Source organism: Gigantopelta aegis, chromosome 3 (genome assembly GCF_016097555.1).
Source record: "Gigantopelta aegis isolate Gae_Host chromosome 3, Gae_host_genome, whole genome shotgun sequence".
Classification (NCBI taxonomy): Eukaryota; Metazoa; Mollusca; class Gastropoda; order Neomphalida; family Peltospiridae; genus Gigantopelta; species Gigantopelta aegis.
In genome coordinates, this window is record NC_054701.1 from 21,806,895 (window position 1) to 21,827,346 (window position 20,452).

The following is a 20,452-nucleotide window of genomic DNA, read 5'->3' on the forward strand; positions in this document are numbered from 1 at the left end:
AACTGATTGTTGTTTTTTCTTCTTATTCAAACCAGTGCACCACAACTGGTCAAAGGCTGTGGTATGTGCTTTCCTGTCTGTGGGAAAGTACACATAAAAGATCACTTACTGCATTAGAAAAATGTAGCGGGTTTCCTCTGATGACTATGAATCAGAATTACCAAATGTTAGACATTCAATAGCCAGTGATTAATTAATCAATGTGCTCCAGTGGTGTTGTTAAACAAAACAAAATTTGTTTTATTCCAATTAAAAAAAAAAAGACAATACTGAAACACACAAGGTTTATAATTTCTCTTTCTTTTTAACGAGTACATGTAATATTTATTCTGACACATCAGAAGATTCTATTTATAGATTATCAGTTGGAAAAATCTGAAAAATTATTTTAAAAGGTGGAATACACTTTAGTTGCATATAGTGATACATGGTAAGAATAACCAAAACATGTTTTGTTCATCTATACTTTTGAGCATAGCTTTATTAGATGGTTATTAGATATAAATATATTAAATATATTTTACAGCAATACTATATATATCATTTTAGAGGTTACTTGGACAGTCCTGGATGTAACTGTATTTAAATGTTATGTCACAAGACACTTGACCTTGACTCAGCACAAAAAAAAGTTTTTTTTGTTTAACGACACCACTAGACCACACTGATTTATTAATCATCGGCTATTGGATGTCAAACATTTGGTCGGTTTGACAGTCACCCGCTACATTTTTCCATTAGTAGCAAGGGATCTTTTATATGCACCATCCCACAGACAGGATAGCATGTACCACAGCCTTTGATATACCAGTCGTGGTGCACTGGCTAGAGCGAGAAATAGCCCAACAGGCCCACCGACGGGGATCGATCCTAGACTGACCATGTATCAAGCGAGCGTTTTCCAACTGGGCTATGTCCTGCCCTCTTGATTCAGCAAACCCTTGAGATTAAATCTTTCAGATAGCAGTCCGAGAAGATAATCAAAATCAAATTGAACACAGGGTAGAGAACTCTTCTATTAATAATTTGTTAGCAATGACAAGAAATAAGAAGTAAAGCTATGTATACATTTTTAAACATTACAAAACAAAAAATGTCTTTACCTTATTGTGCCAAACACTGGAGTGCCCAACCCAAACAACAAACCATGTGTACTGAAAATAAATATAATAATAATAATTTTAACAGTGACAATAAAATATTTCTTTTACAAATATCTCTATATTTTAATTTATTTTCTATCTTTAACAGTTGTATTTATTTAATTTTCAATGAAATTTCATGCTTATTATTCAATGAAGGTTCACACATGCTATTCTAGGCACATACCATGACTACCTGGGCTGTCTGTCCAAGGGTTAACGGTTAGTTATTAGTGGTTATCTTGGCTACATTTCATTTCATTTCAACTTATTTTCGTGCTTATATCCAATTAAGGTTCAAGCACGCCGTCCTAGACACATACCTCTGCTATCTGAGCTGTCTGTCCAGAACAGTGGCTTAGTTGTTAATTGGTTAGTGGTTAGTGAGAGAGAAGAGGGTGTAGTGGCCTACACCAACCCATTGTAGTAGAGCAGCTGAGACCGATATTTTTGGAAGGGGTGCAACTGGCGTTACAACATTTGTTATTATATATCAAAATGTTCATCTGAGTCTGTAGATTATGAAAACCAATGATGACATTGCGGCAATTTAGTGCGGGCTGAGATATTGACCTTTATTTGGGGGTCCCCCCTTCCGGAATTTTGGGGAAATGAAATCTCATGTAATTAACATAAACAGTCACAGTATCCTTATTATTTGATTTAAATAGCTGAAATTGTATATTACAAGCTGTGTACCATTAAATGTTATTGTGAAGCTTAACTGAAAAACTTTTGCATAACAAGAGTTATTGCCCTTGCTAAACTTCAATTTTATGATTTTAAGCGTTCAAATGCATACTGGCTGTGGTGTGGACCTACTCAAAATCTAATGCTCATATTGAGTTTTAAATCATATTTATATTGACAAGAAACATTGTTCTTAATAGAAATATTAATAAAATACATTAAATATGAAGTTTTCAGGTAAAATAAAAATTCGGAAAAAGACGGGTTTTTTTTAATTCTAAATTAAAAAAATTCCCTTCTTACTTTATAAAAATAGCTGAAATTTTATGGTGTTGTTACTCATGTCTTACTATATATAAAAATGCTACTCTTATATTAAATTAATTTTTTTTAAACCAAGAGTTACTTCCCTTGCTAATGTCAATTTATGATCAAGCAGGCACATGTTAGCTCAGAATAATGTAGCAGGTTAAACTAAGATTTTGTTGGGCTATTTATGTTATTCTAGTGGGAGAATAGATGCTATTTGTCTAGATATATGCTAGAACAAAAAACAACATGTATTTAAATATTTCAGTCATCTTCACTGGGTTTATCAACCAATTCATATTAGAGTGATTTCCCCTTATGTGAATTTCAATATGGATGGTGAGTTTACCCTTGGGTCTGAATCAAAATGCTTAAAAACGGACAGGTTTGATGTAACATTATGCATATTTTGCAAGCTTTCTTTCAAGAAGTTGACCCCAGCAATAACACCCGATATTATCAGAATAGACACTTTATTTGATGCTTGTAGGCACAGGCAAGATGAAGTTGGAAAACAACTGCTGGCACGTGAAAAGGAAATACAACAAGGGGAAGTGTCAGTCAATTATCACAGGAACTGCCATTCAACATACACAAGTCAAACACATATCCAGCATATAGTTGAAAAGCAGCCCGTAGGTATTGGTGCAGCCAGTTCAAATGAAGAAGTGATACAGAAGTCTCGGCTAACACGTCATTCGATTGGGAGTACATGTTTTAAGTGGAAAAAACCCTGCTTTTTGTGTGGAAAGGGTTGTTTTGACAACAAGAAATCTGAATGGTCACTTGTTGCATCTTCTGTAGACACGGGCAATGAATCCATGTACAGTAAGATTTTGAAAGTAGCCTCTGCCTACAAGCATCAAATAAAGTGTCTATTCTGTTAATATCAGGTGTTATTGCTGGGGTCAACTTCTTGAAAGAAAGCTTGCAAAATATGCATAGTGTTACATCAAACCTGTTCGTTTTTAAGCGTTTTGATTCAGACCCAAGGGTAAACTCACCATCCATATTGAAATTCACATAAGGGGAAATCACTCTAATATGAATTGGCTGATAAACCCAGTGAAGATGACTGAAATATTTAAATACATGTTTTTTTTTGTTCTAGCATATATCTAGACAAACAGCATCTATTCTCCCACTAGAATAACATATAAATAGCCCAACAAAATCTTAGTTTAACCTGCTACATTATTCTGAGCTAACACGTGCCTGCTTGATCATAAATTGACATTAGCAAGGAAAGTAACTCTTGTTTTTTGAAAATAATTTAGTATAAGAGTAGCATTTTTATATACAGTAAGACATGAGTAACAACACCATAAAATTTCAGCTATTTTTATAAAGTAAGATGGGAATTTCTTGAATTAAGAATTTAAAAAAACACAACTTTTTTTTTACCTGAAAACTTCATATTTAATGTATTTTATTAACATTTCTATTAAGAACAATGTTTCTTGTCAATATAAATATCATTTAAAACTCAATATGAGCATTAGATTTTGAGTAGGTCCATGCCACAGCCAGCAAGGGCAATAACTCTTGTTACGCAAAGGTTTTTCAATTAAGCTTCACAGTAACATTTAATGGTACATAACTTATAACATCATACAATTTCAGCTATTTAAATCAAATAATAAGGATACTGTGACTGTTTATGTTAATTACATGAGATTTCATTTCCCCAAAATTCCGGGAGGGGGTACCCCCAAATAAAGGTCAATATCTCAGCCCGCACTAAATTGCTGCAATGTCATCATTGGTTTTCATAATCTACAGACTCAGATGAACATTTTGATATATGATGACAAATGTTGTAACGCGGGTTGCACTTTCTCGAAAACTAGAGGACTTTTTGCCAGTTTGCTGCTGCACTATTGAGCCCTTAAGAACTCTCTCTGGGTTGGAGCCAGTACCGGGCTGCGAAAACTGTACCTACCAACCTGTAGTCCGATGGCTTAACCACTGCACCACTGAGGCCAGTATCTTGGATACAGCTTCATCCAAGAGCTAGGGTTGTGATAACACCAACAAAAACCTAGAGCTAAACATAGAGTTACTGACCCCCTGGTGCAAAATGGATAAGCCATTGCAAAACATGGATAAGCCATTTTTCAAACATTTTTAACAGCTAGTATTCATTTATTTTAACAAAATCTTGTTTATTATAATACTATCTTTTTCTCAATTTGATTGCTATCAAAATAAATTTATATATACATTTTATATGGCTATGTATACATTACTATTCAGAAAACATTTTGTTTTTAAAAAATTTATTAGTGATGTGATATTTCTAGTCAACTAAAAATTGATTAGCAACTACTGTTAAATGTTTTAAAATTGTGTAGCGAATTGCAACACAATACTGAATAAACTGTTCCCTACTATTAAATTATAATTATGTAATTGTCACCATTAGAAGATGCCAAATCCTTTGTTATTTATGCAATCAAATATGTTTACAATCAAACAACAACAACTAAACTTGAGCTAGGAACTGTTAATGTACACGGCAGTGATGTGCTTTTACTCACGGGAATGCTGTCACTGCAGTTGGTGAAGCCGTGGGAGATGTATAATCATCGGAGTCAGTGTAGTCCTCACTGTCACTACCATCTGAGGAATCCTTTTGCTTTTGTCGTGTAGGATATAGCTGAAACAAGGAAAGAAATGTTTTAATGAGACTCTAGTACAGTGTTTCGATAAAGGCTTTGAAGTTGTCAAATAGTAGATGTTAACATCTAATATATCTATGATTCTGAGTTCAAAGAGCAAGTGCAGATTCAAGGGATGCACATATACACCTCTTATTCAATGTTTATTAAATGTATATAATCATTTATTTGTCTTTTAACTGGGGAATGTACAGGTCATATCTTGTTTGTCAGAAACACTGTTTTATAATGAATATTACTAGCTAAGTGTCTTGTTTTCAAGTTACACCCCCTCCTTAGATATATTCTGCATCCATCCCTGGAGAGTGATAGAAGAAATCTACTACTGCCTAACAATGATGTGTGTATAGCTTTTGTTGTCTAGGATATAACTCAAACAACAAAAGGACTGTTGTTGTATGTTATTAAATAATTAAAGTACATTGATTAATAGACTTCTTTCTCATTCCACTGCGCATGTGCCCGTTGCGGAGTTACTAGAGGACGCAAACCGCGAGATTTCGCCAAAATAAACCTATCTGCAAATTGGGGGGCAAAAGCAATGGGAGGCCACGACCATTGTTCAATTATTAACTGTTCCAATCGCATATGTCCGGGAAATTCGTTATCCTTCCATTGATATTCAGCCAATGAATATTGGAAACGTTTGTGGGTAATCGTTTCACGTAGAAAACGATTTTAATGTTACTCTAAGTACGAGGGTTTGTTCGGCACATTTTGTAGGAGGGAAGCCAGTGAACACATAAGGGACCAAAACCTTACCGGTTCTGTACAGGACGTTCCTACACAGAGCGATCTAGTATATTTAGATATGGTGGAAAACACATTAACAGTAAAGAAAATAAATATATATTTTGTATATAAAGAAAATATATGTACATTTCGGATTATACTCAATAAAATATATAACATGTGCGTGTGTAAATATATAAAAAATATATGTAGTCAGGACAGCTCTGTACAGAACGTTCCTATACAGGGCGGTCTAGTATTCTCTACTTAGATATGGTAGTAAACAGTAAATAAAATAAAATAAATATATATTTTGTATATACAGAAAATATATGTATATTTCGGACAATACTCAATAGAATATATATATATATATATATATATACATACATACATACATACATACATACATACATATATATATATGAACTTTTAATGTTATAATTACTCAGTATGTTTCAAATTTAATTATAAGTATTGTCTGTTATTACTTTTACGTTCATCTAGGTATGAACAAAAAAATCATCCGCAAACTTATGTGAGAACGGCTTCACCGATTCACACAGTTTACGGATGATTTATTTTGTTCATACCCCGATGAACGTAAAAGAAATAACAGACACTCCTTAAATAATAATAATAATAATATATATATATATAGAGTGATGACGGCTCTGTACAGGACATTCCTACACAGGTCCGTCTTGTATTTTATATACTTAGATATGGTGGAAAACACATTAACAGTAAAGAAAATAAATATATTTTGTATAATACTCAATGTGTTCATGTTGACACTGTATAAAAACGTGTGTATGGGTAAACAGAACGGCACCTACCTTCAACCCCCCACTCCCCCTCTTTTAAATTCCCACTTTATGGATATACATGTAACAGCATAAAATCTCTTTTTCCCAATTAGATAGACACTAAGAAAAATGCAACAAAACACCTTCTGATATTTTATATATATATATATATATATATATACATATATACAGTCAAACCTGTCCTAGCGGCCACCTGTACTCAGCGGTCACCTGCCTTAAGTGGCCACTTTTTTCCTCCCAAACAATTTATAATGTAAATGCACCTGTAATAAGCGGTCACCTGTCTAACGCGGCCAGCGGCCACCTAAATCGGATCCCAAATCGCTAAAATACCTGCATTAAGCGGCCACAGTAAAGTTTTACTCTTATATAAAAGGGATAGTTTAACAACAGCGATAAGGTGCAGCAAATAACCGATCTTCACACCTTCAGGAATACTAGTTCCCATTCAGTCCCGACATCTCCACTGTGTATCAATTAAGGAAGTATGAATCTGACATGCATCTAATTGCCTCTGGGCAGGCTACGCTTGACATTTGTAGATTCACTTACTATGACAATACATCGCATGAAGTCGGAATTAAATAATTAAATGGAAAAAGAAAACAAACTTGTGGAGAACGGTTAATTTAATGTATTCTATTTGCATTATTTCTGAAGGAGACAACATGTCAAAAGTTGATTTATAGTCAACTATGAAGCACACATCCGTTAATTAGCAGTACAGACGGTAAAACAAGAAACAACAACAAATGTTTTTAAAGACTATATATGTGGCAACCTGTACTCAGCGGCCACCTGTCTTAAGCGGCCACTTAAGACAGGTTTGACTATATATATATGTGTGTGTGTGTGTATATATACACTCACACACACACACACACTCTCTCTCTCTCTCTCTCTCTCTCTCTCTCTCTCTCATACTCTCTCTCTCTCTCTCTCATATATATATATCTCTCTCTCTCTCTCTCTCATATATATATATATATCGATCGATGCCATAACCTGTCGATGCCATAACCTATGGAATCTGTCAAATGTTTTGTTTATAATTTTTACGAGATAGTCTTTTAATCTGGCGTTATCAAAACCCTTTGTCCAAGTTGTTGCACTGCTTTTTAATTTGAACCATTCCGCTGTAAATTTCAGCGGACCGTTTTCTACGGCCATTATACCATCTAATTCGAAATATGTACATGTTAGTTGCCAAAGTTTAAAAGTCTCCTACGAAGCTACTCAAGTCGCCCATAACAACCTGTCTAGTCACGCCCCCCAATTTGTAAATAGACTAGTTTCAGTCTATTTTTTCAAGGGACGTTACTCTTCGCGCGCATGCGCAATAGGAATGCGAAATACCTCTATTAATCATCGTCTATTGGATTTTAAAAATATGGTAATTCCAACAAAAAAGAAGTTTGTTTTGTTTAACGACAGCACTTAGAGCACATTGATTAATTAATCATCAGCTACTGGATGTGAAACAGTTGGTAATTCTGACACGTAGTCATCAGAAGAAACCCGCTACATTTTTCCTAATGCAGCAGGGGATCTTTTATATGCACTTCCCCACAGATAGGAAAGCACATACCACAGCCTTTGACCACTTGTGGTGCACTGGTTGGAACAAATTCCAACAAAACGTCTTCAGAATAAACATTACATTGTAAGCAGCAAGAAAGCTTTTATATGCATTTGGTGAACGGGTGAGTACTTTCTGTACCCCTGCATTAAAAATATTTTACACTATCATTTGTCACTGTTCACATAATGATATATTTGTAATGGGTTACACAAAATGAAATGAGTTATCCAGGGCTAAAAATTCATGCGAATCTCCGAATCGGATTCGCGCCAGGATTCATGCAAGCATAAAACATCCGAATCTGTTTGGATTCGCATGAAATATTTCCACAAATTTATTAAATTGAATAATCAATGAGTAAAATGTTAAAAAAAAAAAAAAAAAAAAAAAAAAAAAAAATAGTCTGGTTATCAAGCTTCAGTTTAAACTGGCTTCAAAAGCGTAGCATATATTCGAATCTGTGCATGTTTGAAACATACTGGTTTATCGAGGCTAGTCTGGCCTGGAGCCAAGCGGTGGTTGGTCCATTTCTATAAACCAAATTTCCAATGAAGAGAACCGAAAGGAACATGTTTGGTCAGTTCTTACATAATAACAATAGACAGTACAGTGTAATTTAGTGTGCCATATTTACATCAAACATTTCTATGTTAATTCGCTGATATTATGTTCCTTACCTTGAATTACCTGCTCTTTTTAATCAATACATTTTTTTGTTGGTAGCGGAAATGTACTTCAGTAATATCCTACAAACATTGAACCAATGCGCAAAATTCATCGGCAAAAGTATCCCATGAGCTGTTTACGAATAAATAATCTTCGAAAAGTAACCTGGGCTGCGTTCAGTCAGACCGAGTGGAGAAACGTCCAGTAGACTGGTTTATGTGCTTCACAGTAAACCAAATGGCCACGTTGGGAACCAATCAATTAGTGCTCGAACGTTAGCCAAACGTTTGTTGTCTGAAGTTGGGGCAGCTAAGACACCTAAAAAAAACTTACTATAAAAAAAATGGATCCAGCCACTAAAAAAGGTTTTGGTAAAAAAAACAGTTTTGTTTGTTTTTGTTTTGTTTTGTTTTGTTTTGCTTTGTTTTGCTTTAAAATTGGATACACTGTTAATGATAAATTGATTATTCTTTCCAGTAAATAGTAAGGGTTGTTTTATATACCGGTACACTATTCCATATACAGTTAGTAGCATATGACACATAATTCTATATACTAACAATGTTGATAAAGTGCTTCTCTAAAAATGTTCAGAATCGGAGGAATTTTTAGTCCTGTTATCTGAAAAGTTTTGCATCTAATTTTCAGATGCCTGCATAGGGCACACATCAGGGATGTGAAAAACCTAATGGATCCACCAAGGAGGGTTGATCCTATGATCCGAACACCCCAACCAAATTCTTTAGTGACCGAGATAAATCAAACCCATAAATTAAAAAAGATGCCCACTGCTTCCACTTTCACTGATTGGCAACAAAGTATCTTTTCTAACCACCTTCCCACAGATAGGAAAGAAAGAAAGAAATGTTTTATTTAACAACGCACTCAACACATTTTATTTACGGTTTTATGGCGTCAGACATATGGTTAAGGACCACACAGATTTTGAGAGGAAACCTGCTGTCTCCACTTCATGACCTACTCTTTCCGATTAGCAGCAAGATAGCACAAACCATGGCCTTTGTTGAACCAGTTATGGATCACTGGTCGGTGCAAGTTGTTTACACCTACCCATTGTGTCTTGCGGAGCACTCACTCAGGGTTTGGAGTCAGTATCTGGATTAAAAATCCCATTCCTCGACTGGGATCCGAATCCACCAGCCTGTTGACCGATGGCCTAACCACAACGCCACTGAGGCCGGTCACCCCACAGATAGGATAGCACATCCCAGGTATTGAGCTATGTAAAATATTTTGTTTGGAAATATTAATATATATATATAAACCTCAATCTCTGTACATTTTAAATTAAAACTGTTTGGTGTCTAATATGTTGTTTTTGGCGGTTTGTTTAGTTTTTTTACACATTACATCAAATGTTCTGCTTACCATGTCTCTAGTTATTTTATTCTTCTTTTCAAGTTCTTTGATATCCTCTTCTGGTCGTTTCTTATCTTAATAAAATATTCAGAACAGTTGCATAAATAAAACAGTCAACAGACACTTTTTGTCAAAACAAATCAAAGGAGTACCTCTGCATATTTTAAAATATGGTTTGACACTTTGTCTAAATAGTGAGTGAAAACCCAGTGCATGGTACATACAGAAATTTCAAACCTAAATTTAGAGGCTTTTTAGGGTCAATGTAAGTAAACTTTAGGGACTAAAATTTTGCTGTGTGCCGTTTGCAATGATCTTCGAACTCGACAAAATAATGGGAGTGTCCGCACGGGCCGCTGGAATCGACAGAGAACTGCCCTACACATTTTCATAAACATCAATATGTAGAATACACATAGGCATAAATGTCTGATTCATTTCAGATCATTTTAGAATATTCCATTTTAGAAACGTATTTTATTTTAGAATGACCAATCAAGCACTCCCAGAAAGTTACGAATGAATCCTTCTACGAACAATACTGAACATAGACGATGCTTTACAAATGAATCGTTGGTATAATTTTGGCATTGTTTACACACCAACGTTCAAGCAAGCACAGAGATCAACAAACGAAAGCAGATATTGATGTATTTTTGGCAATTTATTTAAAGTTTCCAGAAGAAGAAAAATGTTGATCGATTTCAGGGCTTATCCGGCCCAATTTAGGCTCTTTTGTGAACTTGCCCGTAAAATATAGGGCTTTAAAGGGCTAGATCATCAAAATAGGGACTTTTTAGGGCAACCCTTCAAATTTAGGGCCTTTTCAAGCATGTGCGAACCTTGCAGTGTCACCACATGGGTTATTCCTATCAAATAGCCATAAGAGATCTTTTAGATTCACTTTTCCACTGACAGGACAACACCTGAACCTGTGCTTACAAAACTTTTAGAGTGCAGACTCAATCTCTAACAAACAATTTGTATGTCATTGTCATGACATTAGTTTCTCAGACTCTATTAGAGTCTCAAGTTTTATAAGCATCAGGCAAGGGCCCAAAGTTAACAATTTGTTACCTATGGCACTTTTGAAATGTGTTTGTCATTGCAAAACTGCTCTCCTGTGGCAACTCTGAGCCAGCCTATGACAATTTTAACCAAGTAACGTTTTGCAAGATATAAACACAAAATTAAAATGCAAACATTATTTCCAGCAGAAAAATAAGCCTCTGACTACTGCAATTCATAACTAGTTACGCTTCAGCCCTGCGACATATACTCTAGTCTTTGAAATACCAGCTGTGGGGAACTGGCTGGGACAGGAAATCCCCAGTAGGTCTATGAATGGGAGTCGATCCTATGACCCATCACACAGTAGGCCAGGATTCTACCACCAAGCAACATCATGTATAGTTTTAACAAACTTATGAAGCAAAGTCAGCAATGAATTTCTTTCAAAATACATTTCTTAATTTTATTATTATATCAAAACACTGCAAAACAACTACAAAGAATTATTAAAATTACCAGGATGTTCTTTTAAGAAAGCTTCAACAAGATTGCTGACAATATGATTCTTGTTTATTCTGTCCACCTTCAATCGACACTAAAGAAGAAAAAAGACGAGCCTACAGTAACACAAAAAAATATATTCATGTACATCACAGAAAAAAGCACTAAAAATGTATTGTGTATATAAGTTGCAAAAAGTAATAACAGTGGGAGAAAAATATAATTGATAGTATAACAGTAATAGATACAAAATTAAATTCTTTCCTATTTATCTAACCAACTGAAAATTCTGGTAACTGAAAGTGTGCAATACCAATTGTATGTTATTAATCAACAGTGTAATAAATTTGCAGAACCAATTAATGTATATATACAGTATATATAAATATACCAGTCTGCTGAATACATGCCCATTGTATAAATGCAAATGCATGCAGCAAAAGATATTTTATAATCAAACATGACCAATTACGTACAGTTATTACTCCTGCTCCGCATCAGTCCCCTGAGACTGGTCCAAGAAGAGTAATTTTTAGCTCCCCGTAACATGTGAATTTATATGGTATCAGTATGGTAATATTTAAATGGCTCCCCATAATGTAAGTTAGGGAAGCAATTAATCACTCACCTCAATTTGTTTTCACAGTGAGATCTGCGTAATCTATAAACATAATTAATTTCAAACGAAAAATTACTGTACAGTGGATTAAACATCTTACTGATGGGCACTGGTTTGACTTGGCCATCCAGTCAGAGTAACATCCCGCACAGAAAGAATGCATACATGGCTGCAAGCTGGAAAGATAACACACAAAACCCTGTTGCGTAAGATGCTATTTATGCTTTGTAGTGCAAGATTTTATTTAGCTTGGATATGATGTAAATATACACAATTTATTCAAACACTGATTGTGTTTGTATTTTGCATTAGAAGATTATGCACAAAAAGAAAAAATACATGGCTACAATCTGGAAAGATAACAAATAAAACCTTCTTATGTAAGATGCTATTTAAGGTTTGAAGTGAAATCAGTTCTAGATTTAACATATAAAAGTAAGTACGGAAATGGGTTTTTTAACGACACACTCAACACATTTTATTTACGGTTATATGGCATCAAACATATGGTTAAGTACCACACAGACATGGAGAGAGGAAACTCGCTGTCACCACTTCATGGGCTACTCTTTTTAATTAGCAGCAAGGGATCTTATATATGCATCATCCCAAAGACAGGATAGTACATACCATGACCTTTGTTACACCAGTTGTGGAGCACTGGCTAGAACGAGAAATAGCCCAGTGGAGCCACCAGTGGGAATCGATCCTAAACCGATCATGCATCAAGCGAGCGCTTTACCACTGGGCTACATCCCGCCCCAGAGATTTAACATATAAGATTTCATTCAGCTTAAATATGATGTAAATACACAATTTATTGACCCACTGATTGTTTGTATTTTGCATTAGATCCTGATGCTATAAGATGTTGATGTGACATTGCAGCCTTATATCATTACAGTGCACAATTCTTCACACAAACCATTGTTGGGTGCACATGTCGGTTATGCAGCCTTATATTACTACAGTGCACAATTCTTCACACGAACCATTGTTGGGTGCACATGTCGGTTATGCAGCCTTATATTACTACAGTGCACAATTCTTCACACGAACCATTGTTGGGTGCACATGTCGGTTATGCAGCTTTAAATTCACATGAACTGACAAATGTTACAATGAACCGTAGAATAATAGTTTCTGGTACGAGTCCTTTTGTAGATGTTTTTTCTTGAGACGAGTGTCAGAAAAACCATCTATAAAAGGACAAGTGCCGGAAACATTTTCTAGTTCAATTACTCTTATACTTTTAGTATGATTACCCCGGTATTATAAAATTCACTGCATTTTATTTTTGTACTGTCACGTCACTCCTTCTCTCAGCTGATATATGTTACGTCACTAAAAGGAAGGCATTCAGTGTTACATATTACATGATGTCAGGTACTGTCTTTGTTTAGAGAATAACATAATCAACAGGTAGGAATTGATTTAAACAAGATCAATTGACCAATGAAAAGGGTGCATTACCATCTAGGGGATGTGTGCTAGACGTTTTTTCTAGCAAGGCTTTCTAGCACCTTTCTACTGGCTGATTGAACTAGAAAAGATGTTCAGCACTATGACTATTAATATGGCTAGTTAATATATTTTGGAGTAAAATATTTTCTAGTGTGTACCCTCCTGCAAATATATGCTTCATTGACTAATGTTTGACACTGATGAAAATGAAGATTCTTTTTTTAATCTCTTGTCAAATTGCATTCAATTATGTTTAATTACAGTATAAGTACATTTCACAACAAAAATAATTGTGATTAAAATAACCCAATGAAAGCCAATGTTTTAACGTCATGGGAAGCAAAAAGTATCTATATTTTTTAAAGATTTTCTGTATTTTGTATTATTCCAACAGAAGAGATATTAAAATGTTTGAATGTATGCAAAACAAATAACAGTGATAAATGGAAATATCACAATCATGTCTCAAAAAGGAAAAGGCACATGGAAGAAGTCTCCAATACCTTATACAGTCATGTAGGATCTCCTGACAGATGATACACATCAACGATTCGGCCATAGAATCACTTTCAGCATCTTCTTTCTTGCCTTCTTCTTTCTTAATCCCCTCTTTGTCTGGTTCATTACATTTCTTAATCCCCTCTTTGTCTGGTTCATTACATTTCTTAATCCCCTCTTCAACTTCCTTGTCATCTTTCTTTAGTGTTGTACTTACGGCATCCTTTTCATGTGAATCACTTTTGGGTTTTTTATCTTCCTCTTTCTTCTCGAGTGAAACATCAGGTTTCTGTGCTAAATATTTCTCTGGCTTTAGCTTTTTTGAAGGAGGGCTTTCATCAGCTTCATCCTACAAACAGACAGAAGGATGTACCTCAGTAGTAGAATACTTGCTTAAGTTGTAGAATCAATTCACCTCAGTGGACCTAATGGTTTTCCTCCATCCCAAACTAATGCCCAACAACAGGTGTATGACAATATTTAAAAACACAAGGTGTCAATGGGTAGGATTTAATCTACTGCACTGATTCACATGACATTTAACATGTCCAGTCCCATATTTTTAAAGCTATCTTACATAGATATTGTAAAACTATTGATGTCTAAGTGATCACTGCAACATAGTCCTGGTGGCTCTACGATATCGCAGCACTAAACTAACTTAAAAAATATGGGTCCAGGACCATAACCAATCGGCCATCAGGTCATTCAATAATAGAAGCCTAATTAACCATAATTAAGAATGTGTACTGAAATTTTTTAATATGTAATAATTTTTAATACTTGAAAAGTAAAAAAAGTTTCCCCGTTTCATTAATTCCTGGTACACTATACCTTAGATGTCCTTTTATGTTTACCAGCTGAAGTAACTGGCAAATTCAAATCTTCATCTGAAATCATATGGAAAATTTTTAATTTAAATTCACTTCATAAAGTATTTTTTAAATTAGTAGTATTCTTAATAAAAAATCAATGCTTAATTAAGAGTTATCTATATCATGTATGGAAAGTCACATATTAAGGAAATTACATAGTTTTTAGAGTTAAGCTATTAACGGGCAGACTTCTAAATATAAACTACAATTGAAAATAAGTAAATGGATTTCATAAAGAATTTGCCAAAAGGTTTACTCAACAATAAATTTAGCATGTTCGTTGAACTGTATTTGTTATATTTAATTGCTAAAACAATTGAATTTGGTTGCTTATTTTCATAATGCTTTTGAAATATTACTTTTTATTGCTATTCATTGGCAATGTCAAGGTTGAGGTGCCTTGAATCATTGTCTTGCAATATACAACAATAATTATTTTATAATACATGATTGTGTGTATGTATGTGTATATATATATGTGTGTGTGTGTGTGTGTGTGTGTGTGTGTATGTGTCTGTCTGTCTGTCTGTCTGTCTGTCTGTCTGTATGTATGTATGTATGTATAACTCAATTAACTAATTGTATAATAAAGGTAAAAATGTATGATATTAATGGTAGTTACAAACATGTTTAATAGAAATCATATTTCATTCATTGTTATACACTGTACAAGCAATCCATATTTTTTGTTTATCTAGGGTCTAAAAGGAGAGGTTAAAATGTGTATACAAGCACACTATATTTTTATCAATCAGGTTAAAGGAATTTTAGACAGACAATGTTAACACGCCTTAAAACATTACTAATTAATAATTATTACTCATAATAGGTGAGGAACTGTGCATAGACTAAGGTGGATTTTTTAATTAAAAAAACGACTAAATAACAATTAGCCTGTAAAAAATTAATGAAGTCTTTGTTTTTTTAATGTGAAGCTGGTTCACATACCTATCAGAGTTTGATTTGCAGGATCTATAAATTCATACTCCTGAGTACACTCATCCTCAGAGTTGTCTTCCTTTGCAAGTTCTTCCATGTCTTGATACATGTAGCCTATGTCTAGAAAATGGGGTAAAAACCTGCATGATAATATAATTTTTAAAAAGCCAAAACTATGTGACAGTATATTTCAGTATGTGTATCATCGTTTCTGCCTTTATTTTTTTTATATTCTTTTATTCAAATCGTGAGCTTTACTGCCTCCATAAACTCTCAGCAGGATGTTGTCTGTTTTGGTTCAAAGTTTTCTTTTGACTGCTCTTTTTAAATATTTGTAGCCCTCAAGTTATATTATCTGGAAGCAGGAAGTAAATATATTGTTTTGTATTCAGGGCTCACTGTCCACGACAAATAAGAAAATAATCTTAAATTAAACTCATTAAAAAAAATATCTAGGAAACACTTCACGTATCTGAAAACTGGCTAAACTAAAATTCATTCTAGTGTGACCCCTGGAGTATTATTTACTCAATTTTCAAAAATGGACTCTTTTTGTGTTAATTAACTAAACTGACATTATGCATAAATTTCTATTGGTGACTTAATTTGGTCTGGTTTTCTCATACACAGTAACATATTATAAAACATAAATATTTAGCTAATAACCCCTTATTTTAATTTTTAGTCCGACATTTAATTTGATACAGATTTCAACATCAATTATTAACAGTATTTCATATCAAAAAATTATTGGAATAACAACCTGAATATTACATGTAGTTGCAATCCCTACTGATCTCCACCATCCAGAATAGATGTACAAGCAAGATTAAATTATATAAGGATTGTCTGTTATTTCTTTTACGTTTACTGGGGTATGAAGAAGAAAAAAGCATAGAGCTGCAAACTGTGTGAATTGGTTTAATTTGTTCATGATTTGTTTTTGTTCAAACCCAGATGAACTTAAGAAATAACAGACAATCCTTATAATTAAATTTGAAACACACATGTACTATAATAATAATAACACTAAATGTTTTTTGGTTCATATACAGTAACGCTCAATAAGACAAAGTACCAAATGAATGTAAAGTGACGTCATCAGATATGACTTTCCCTGCATTATTTTTATGTTCATCGAGAAATAAACAAATTTGCATCGCTATGGCTGGACCAGTAAAATGTAATGACTATAACAAAAAAAAATTATTTCCTAATATGTATAATGTCAAATTACAGCAGCTGCAGTAACATACTTAAATGTTCATGGTTCTTTTTGAAAACCACGAAGAACTCATCTCCATGCTGCAAACACTTTTTCTGTAAAGAAGGAAAAAGTAATAATAATAATTTATATTCTTACTATTATTCTTATTATCATTATAATATCAGGTACTAGGATATTATTCCATTAAAAAATAAAAGCTAAAATGATATTTAAATAATAAAAAGCAGAAAACATCAAATAAACGTAGGTAATTTTCTATCATTTCAGGACATAAATCTAATTTGTGAAAACTATTATTGGAAAAAGAAAGCTAAATTCGGATAAGAACCTGAAAAATCACACATATTATTATTATAGCTATGGGGTACATGTACAAATACAAATGCATGTGTATATACATGTATTAACATTTCTGATTATATACACATATTTGAGCTTAGTTACCATTTAGTATAAATGAACAAATGTATGATAGTAAACCTTACCTCGCCTTTGAGTTTTACCGACATGTTTATTAGAGTTCCATTGGTACTGAAATATAACAGTAAAATATACAAGCACATGTACGTATATATTGAATACAGCTTACCTGTGTATCTATAGATATATGTACATGTAGCATTATTTCATTGTTTTAAGGAGGAAATAACTGAAAAACATTTAGTATGCATGCAGCTTTCTCTAATTTGCCAATAAAAAACAAAACAAGAAAGAGAGAGAAAGAGAGGGAGGGAGAGGGAGAGGGATAGGGGAAAGAGAGAGAGAGACAGAGAGAGGGAGAGGGAGAGGGAGAGTGAGAGTGAGAGTGAGAGTGAGAGTGAGAGTGAGAGTGAGAGAGAGAGAGAGAGAGAGAGAGAGAGAGAGAGAGAGAGAGAGAGAGAGAGAGAGAGAGAGAGAGAGAGACTGACTGACTCAGACAGGTAGATAGACATGCAGAGGTACAAGACACTCTCTAGTTCTGCCATTTTCTTTGACAAACTCTATATACCGTACTGTAATATTTAACTTACCTTGTATCATACAGCCAAACCTGTCCTGGGGTATCTCGTTCCAAATAGCAGTGATTTCCCGAAACTAGCTTATTCTCAGACAGTGACAAATCATTTCCTGGAATATATTTAACAATAACAAAATTAAACAATATGTAATAATGTAGAATGATAATCTTTATACAGACACCCAGGTAAAACACTTCAAATAATATATGAATAGATTTACACGTATTGAGGACTAGCTAGTATAACATAAATGTATGTGGGTTTAATTGTGATTTCACCTGTCAGGTGTAATCAATATCAACCTGGATGTTATAGTTTGTTTCAAATTACATAAGTTTTGCAGTAAAATTGTAAATACATCTCACATTTCTATCTATAACAGGTCATTTAGTGTCATTTTTTGGACCGGTTGTTTGAATACCGTAAAAGGTCATAATAATACTGACACATTTTTATGGTTTTTATTCCAAGGATTTTCATAACTAATATATAAGACTGGAAAATCACCTGGGTATAATTTTGATTTGTACTTTAGTACAAATGCTACAGGAAGAAACCCGATGCACCTATCTGAAAGACTGTGACCTGCTTTCAGTTAGGGGTATCGGGTTTGTTCCTGTAGTGTTTGTACATGCAGATTTAATCTCATAAATGCACTAAAAAGTGATCCAACTAAAGGTATATGGCATCAAAGTTAGGATACTGTGAGTATTTTAGACACAGTATTTAGCAACACCGATAAGCAAACTTGTCAAAATGGAAAAGATCCCCATTGCAATTATTTGCAGTAAATTCCTCACTTATATAACAGGAGTACATCTATAAATATGCCATACACAAACTGATTATGTCATGGCGTATGAACATTATACTATATTGGGGGTGTTTACATAACAGTGGCAGCTATAGTAGGTATAGTAATAGTGGCATTCAGTGCACCATCATGTCCATGCATGATGTTATTTAGTTACTGGCACGCTGTGCATCGTCAAGTTACAAAAGGGTTAAACATGTTCGGTCATGGTTTTGTTTAATTTCATACTATTTATAAATATAAATTCATAAATGTCTGTAATAACCAGAGTTACATGTATATGTCGTTAGCTTCTGAAGGTAAACATGACAACCACTAGTCTGATACATCTGCAGTTAACTGAGTTTGTCAAACTCAAATGATGACAGATAATATATACTGGACTAAGCCAGTCACTCTTCACACCTTTGTTTTGGCTTCGTACACATTAAATATAATATAAATTACTGTAATTTCACTTGAAATCCATATTTCATAAAAGGTACCATTTTTTAATATTAAGTTTAAGCTTTAAAAGATGAAAGAAATAAAAAGTACCTTTTATCAAATATATCATATCAAAATATTACCGTTGGATATGTTTTATTTATTGTGTATGAAGCCAAAACAAGGACGTGAAAAGTGACTGTCGTCAACCTTAGGCAACCACTTGATAACAATATAGTCAGAGGCTGGTTAGTGGTTACACCCATTTTTTTTTATAGGATTAAAATAACATTTTTCGTACTCTTACATTTGTTTCAGCTAAATCTTATTATTAGAAAATGATTGGTAAACAAATTATTTAATTAATTAATATAAATTTTATTAGGTTTCATTGACAATGTCAAAATAAAGTCCTGCAGCAAAAAAAACAAAAAACAAAAAAAAAAAAAATAATAATAATAATAAAAACACCAACAAAACAACTTCCAACCACCCAGTAAATCAATAATATGGCTCGTTACATGACACATATAGGTAAAAAGTGTACCACTGAGCTACATGTCATATGCAATCTTTGAGGCATATCCAGTTAAACCAATATGCTGGGGTGTCAACTTTGCTAAACAAATCCTTTTTCCGATTAAAGGAGCTCAATCACGGATTTAGTGGGCCTTGTTTCTCTAAATCTGCATCATAAATGAAACTTACATTCCTTTGGAATACCAAACCTAGTTATTGTATGATCCAAACCATTTTACTTGAACTACGATCGAGGGAATTCCATGATACACTTCATTTTTAAAATTTGGAACTCTTCTTGTGATGAGACAAAAAACAAAATACGGGAAAACAGACTCGTAGTGATGAGGCTATATATACGACAACCGTATAATGTATTTTTGGATTTTATATAAACGATCGCTGTGTATAGGAAACTTGGCAAATAATAAAAAATATATTATTTCATGACGAAAATACGCTGAAATAAAATAATAAACAGTCGGAACATGAACTCACTATTTATTATTATTATTATTATTATTATTAGGCACGTGTGCAAATTATTT

The 20,452-nt window shown here is 33.7% G+C and overlaps 1 protein-coding gene across 2 annotated transcripts in view; it reads right to left on the bottom strand.

Annotated features, from left to right (window-relative positions):
• LOC121367698 (E3 ubiquitin-protein ligase CHFR-like) overlaps positions 1–20,452 on the bottom strand; it is a 36,365-nt gene that overhangs the window by 11,212 nt on the left and 4,701 nt on the right. The window contains exons 1-12 of one of the 2 annotated variants that reach the window (XM_041492025.1): positions 18,653–18,789; positions 18,158–18,254; positions 17,633–17,678; positions 17,176–17,239; positions 15,929–16,039; positions 14,940–14,995; positions 14,111–14,454; positions 12,244–12,319; positions 11,540–11,618; positions 10,022–10,086; positions 4,682–4,800; positions 1,104–1,154 (exon numbers count right to left, since the gene is read on the bottom strand). In XM_041492025.1, coding sequence (XP_041347959.1) covers positions 1,104–1,154; positions 4,682–4,800; positions 10,022–10,086; positions 11,540–11,618; positions 12,244–12,319; positions 14,111–14,454; positions 14,940–14,995; positions 15,929–16,039; positions 17,176–17,239; positions 17,633–17,656 — 989 coding nt within the window. In that variant the 5' untranslated portion in view covers positions 17,657–17,678; positions 18,158–18,254; positions 18,653–18,789. Of the gene's footprint in view, positions 1–1,103; positions 1,155–4,681; positions 4,801–10,021; positions 10,087–11,539; positions 11,619–12,243; positions 12,320–14,110; positions 14,455–14,939; positions 14,996–15,928; positions 16,040–17,175; positions 17,240–17,632; positions 17,679–18,157; positions 18,255–18,652; positions 18,790–20,452 lie in introns of those variants that run through there. The other variant, XM_041492024.1, reaches the window with a different exon arrangement.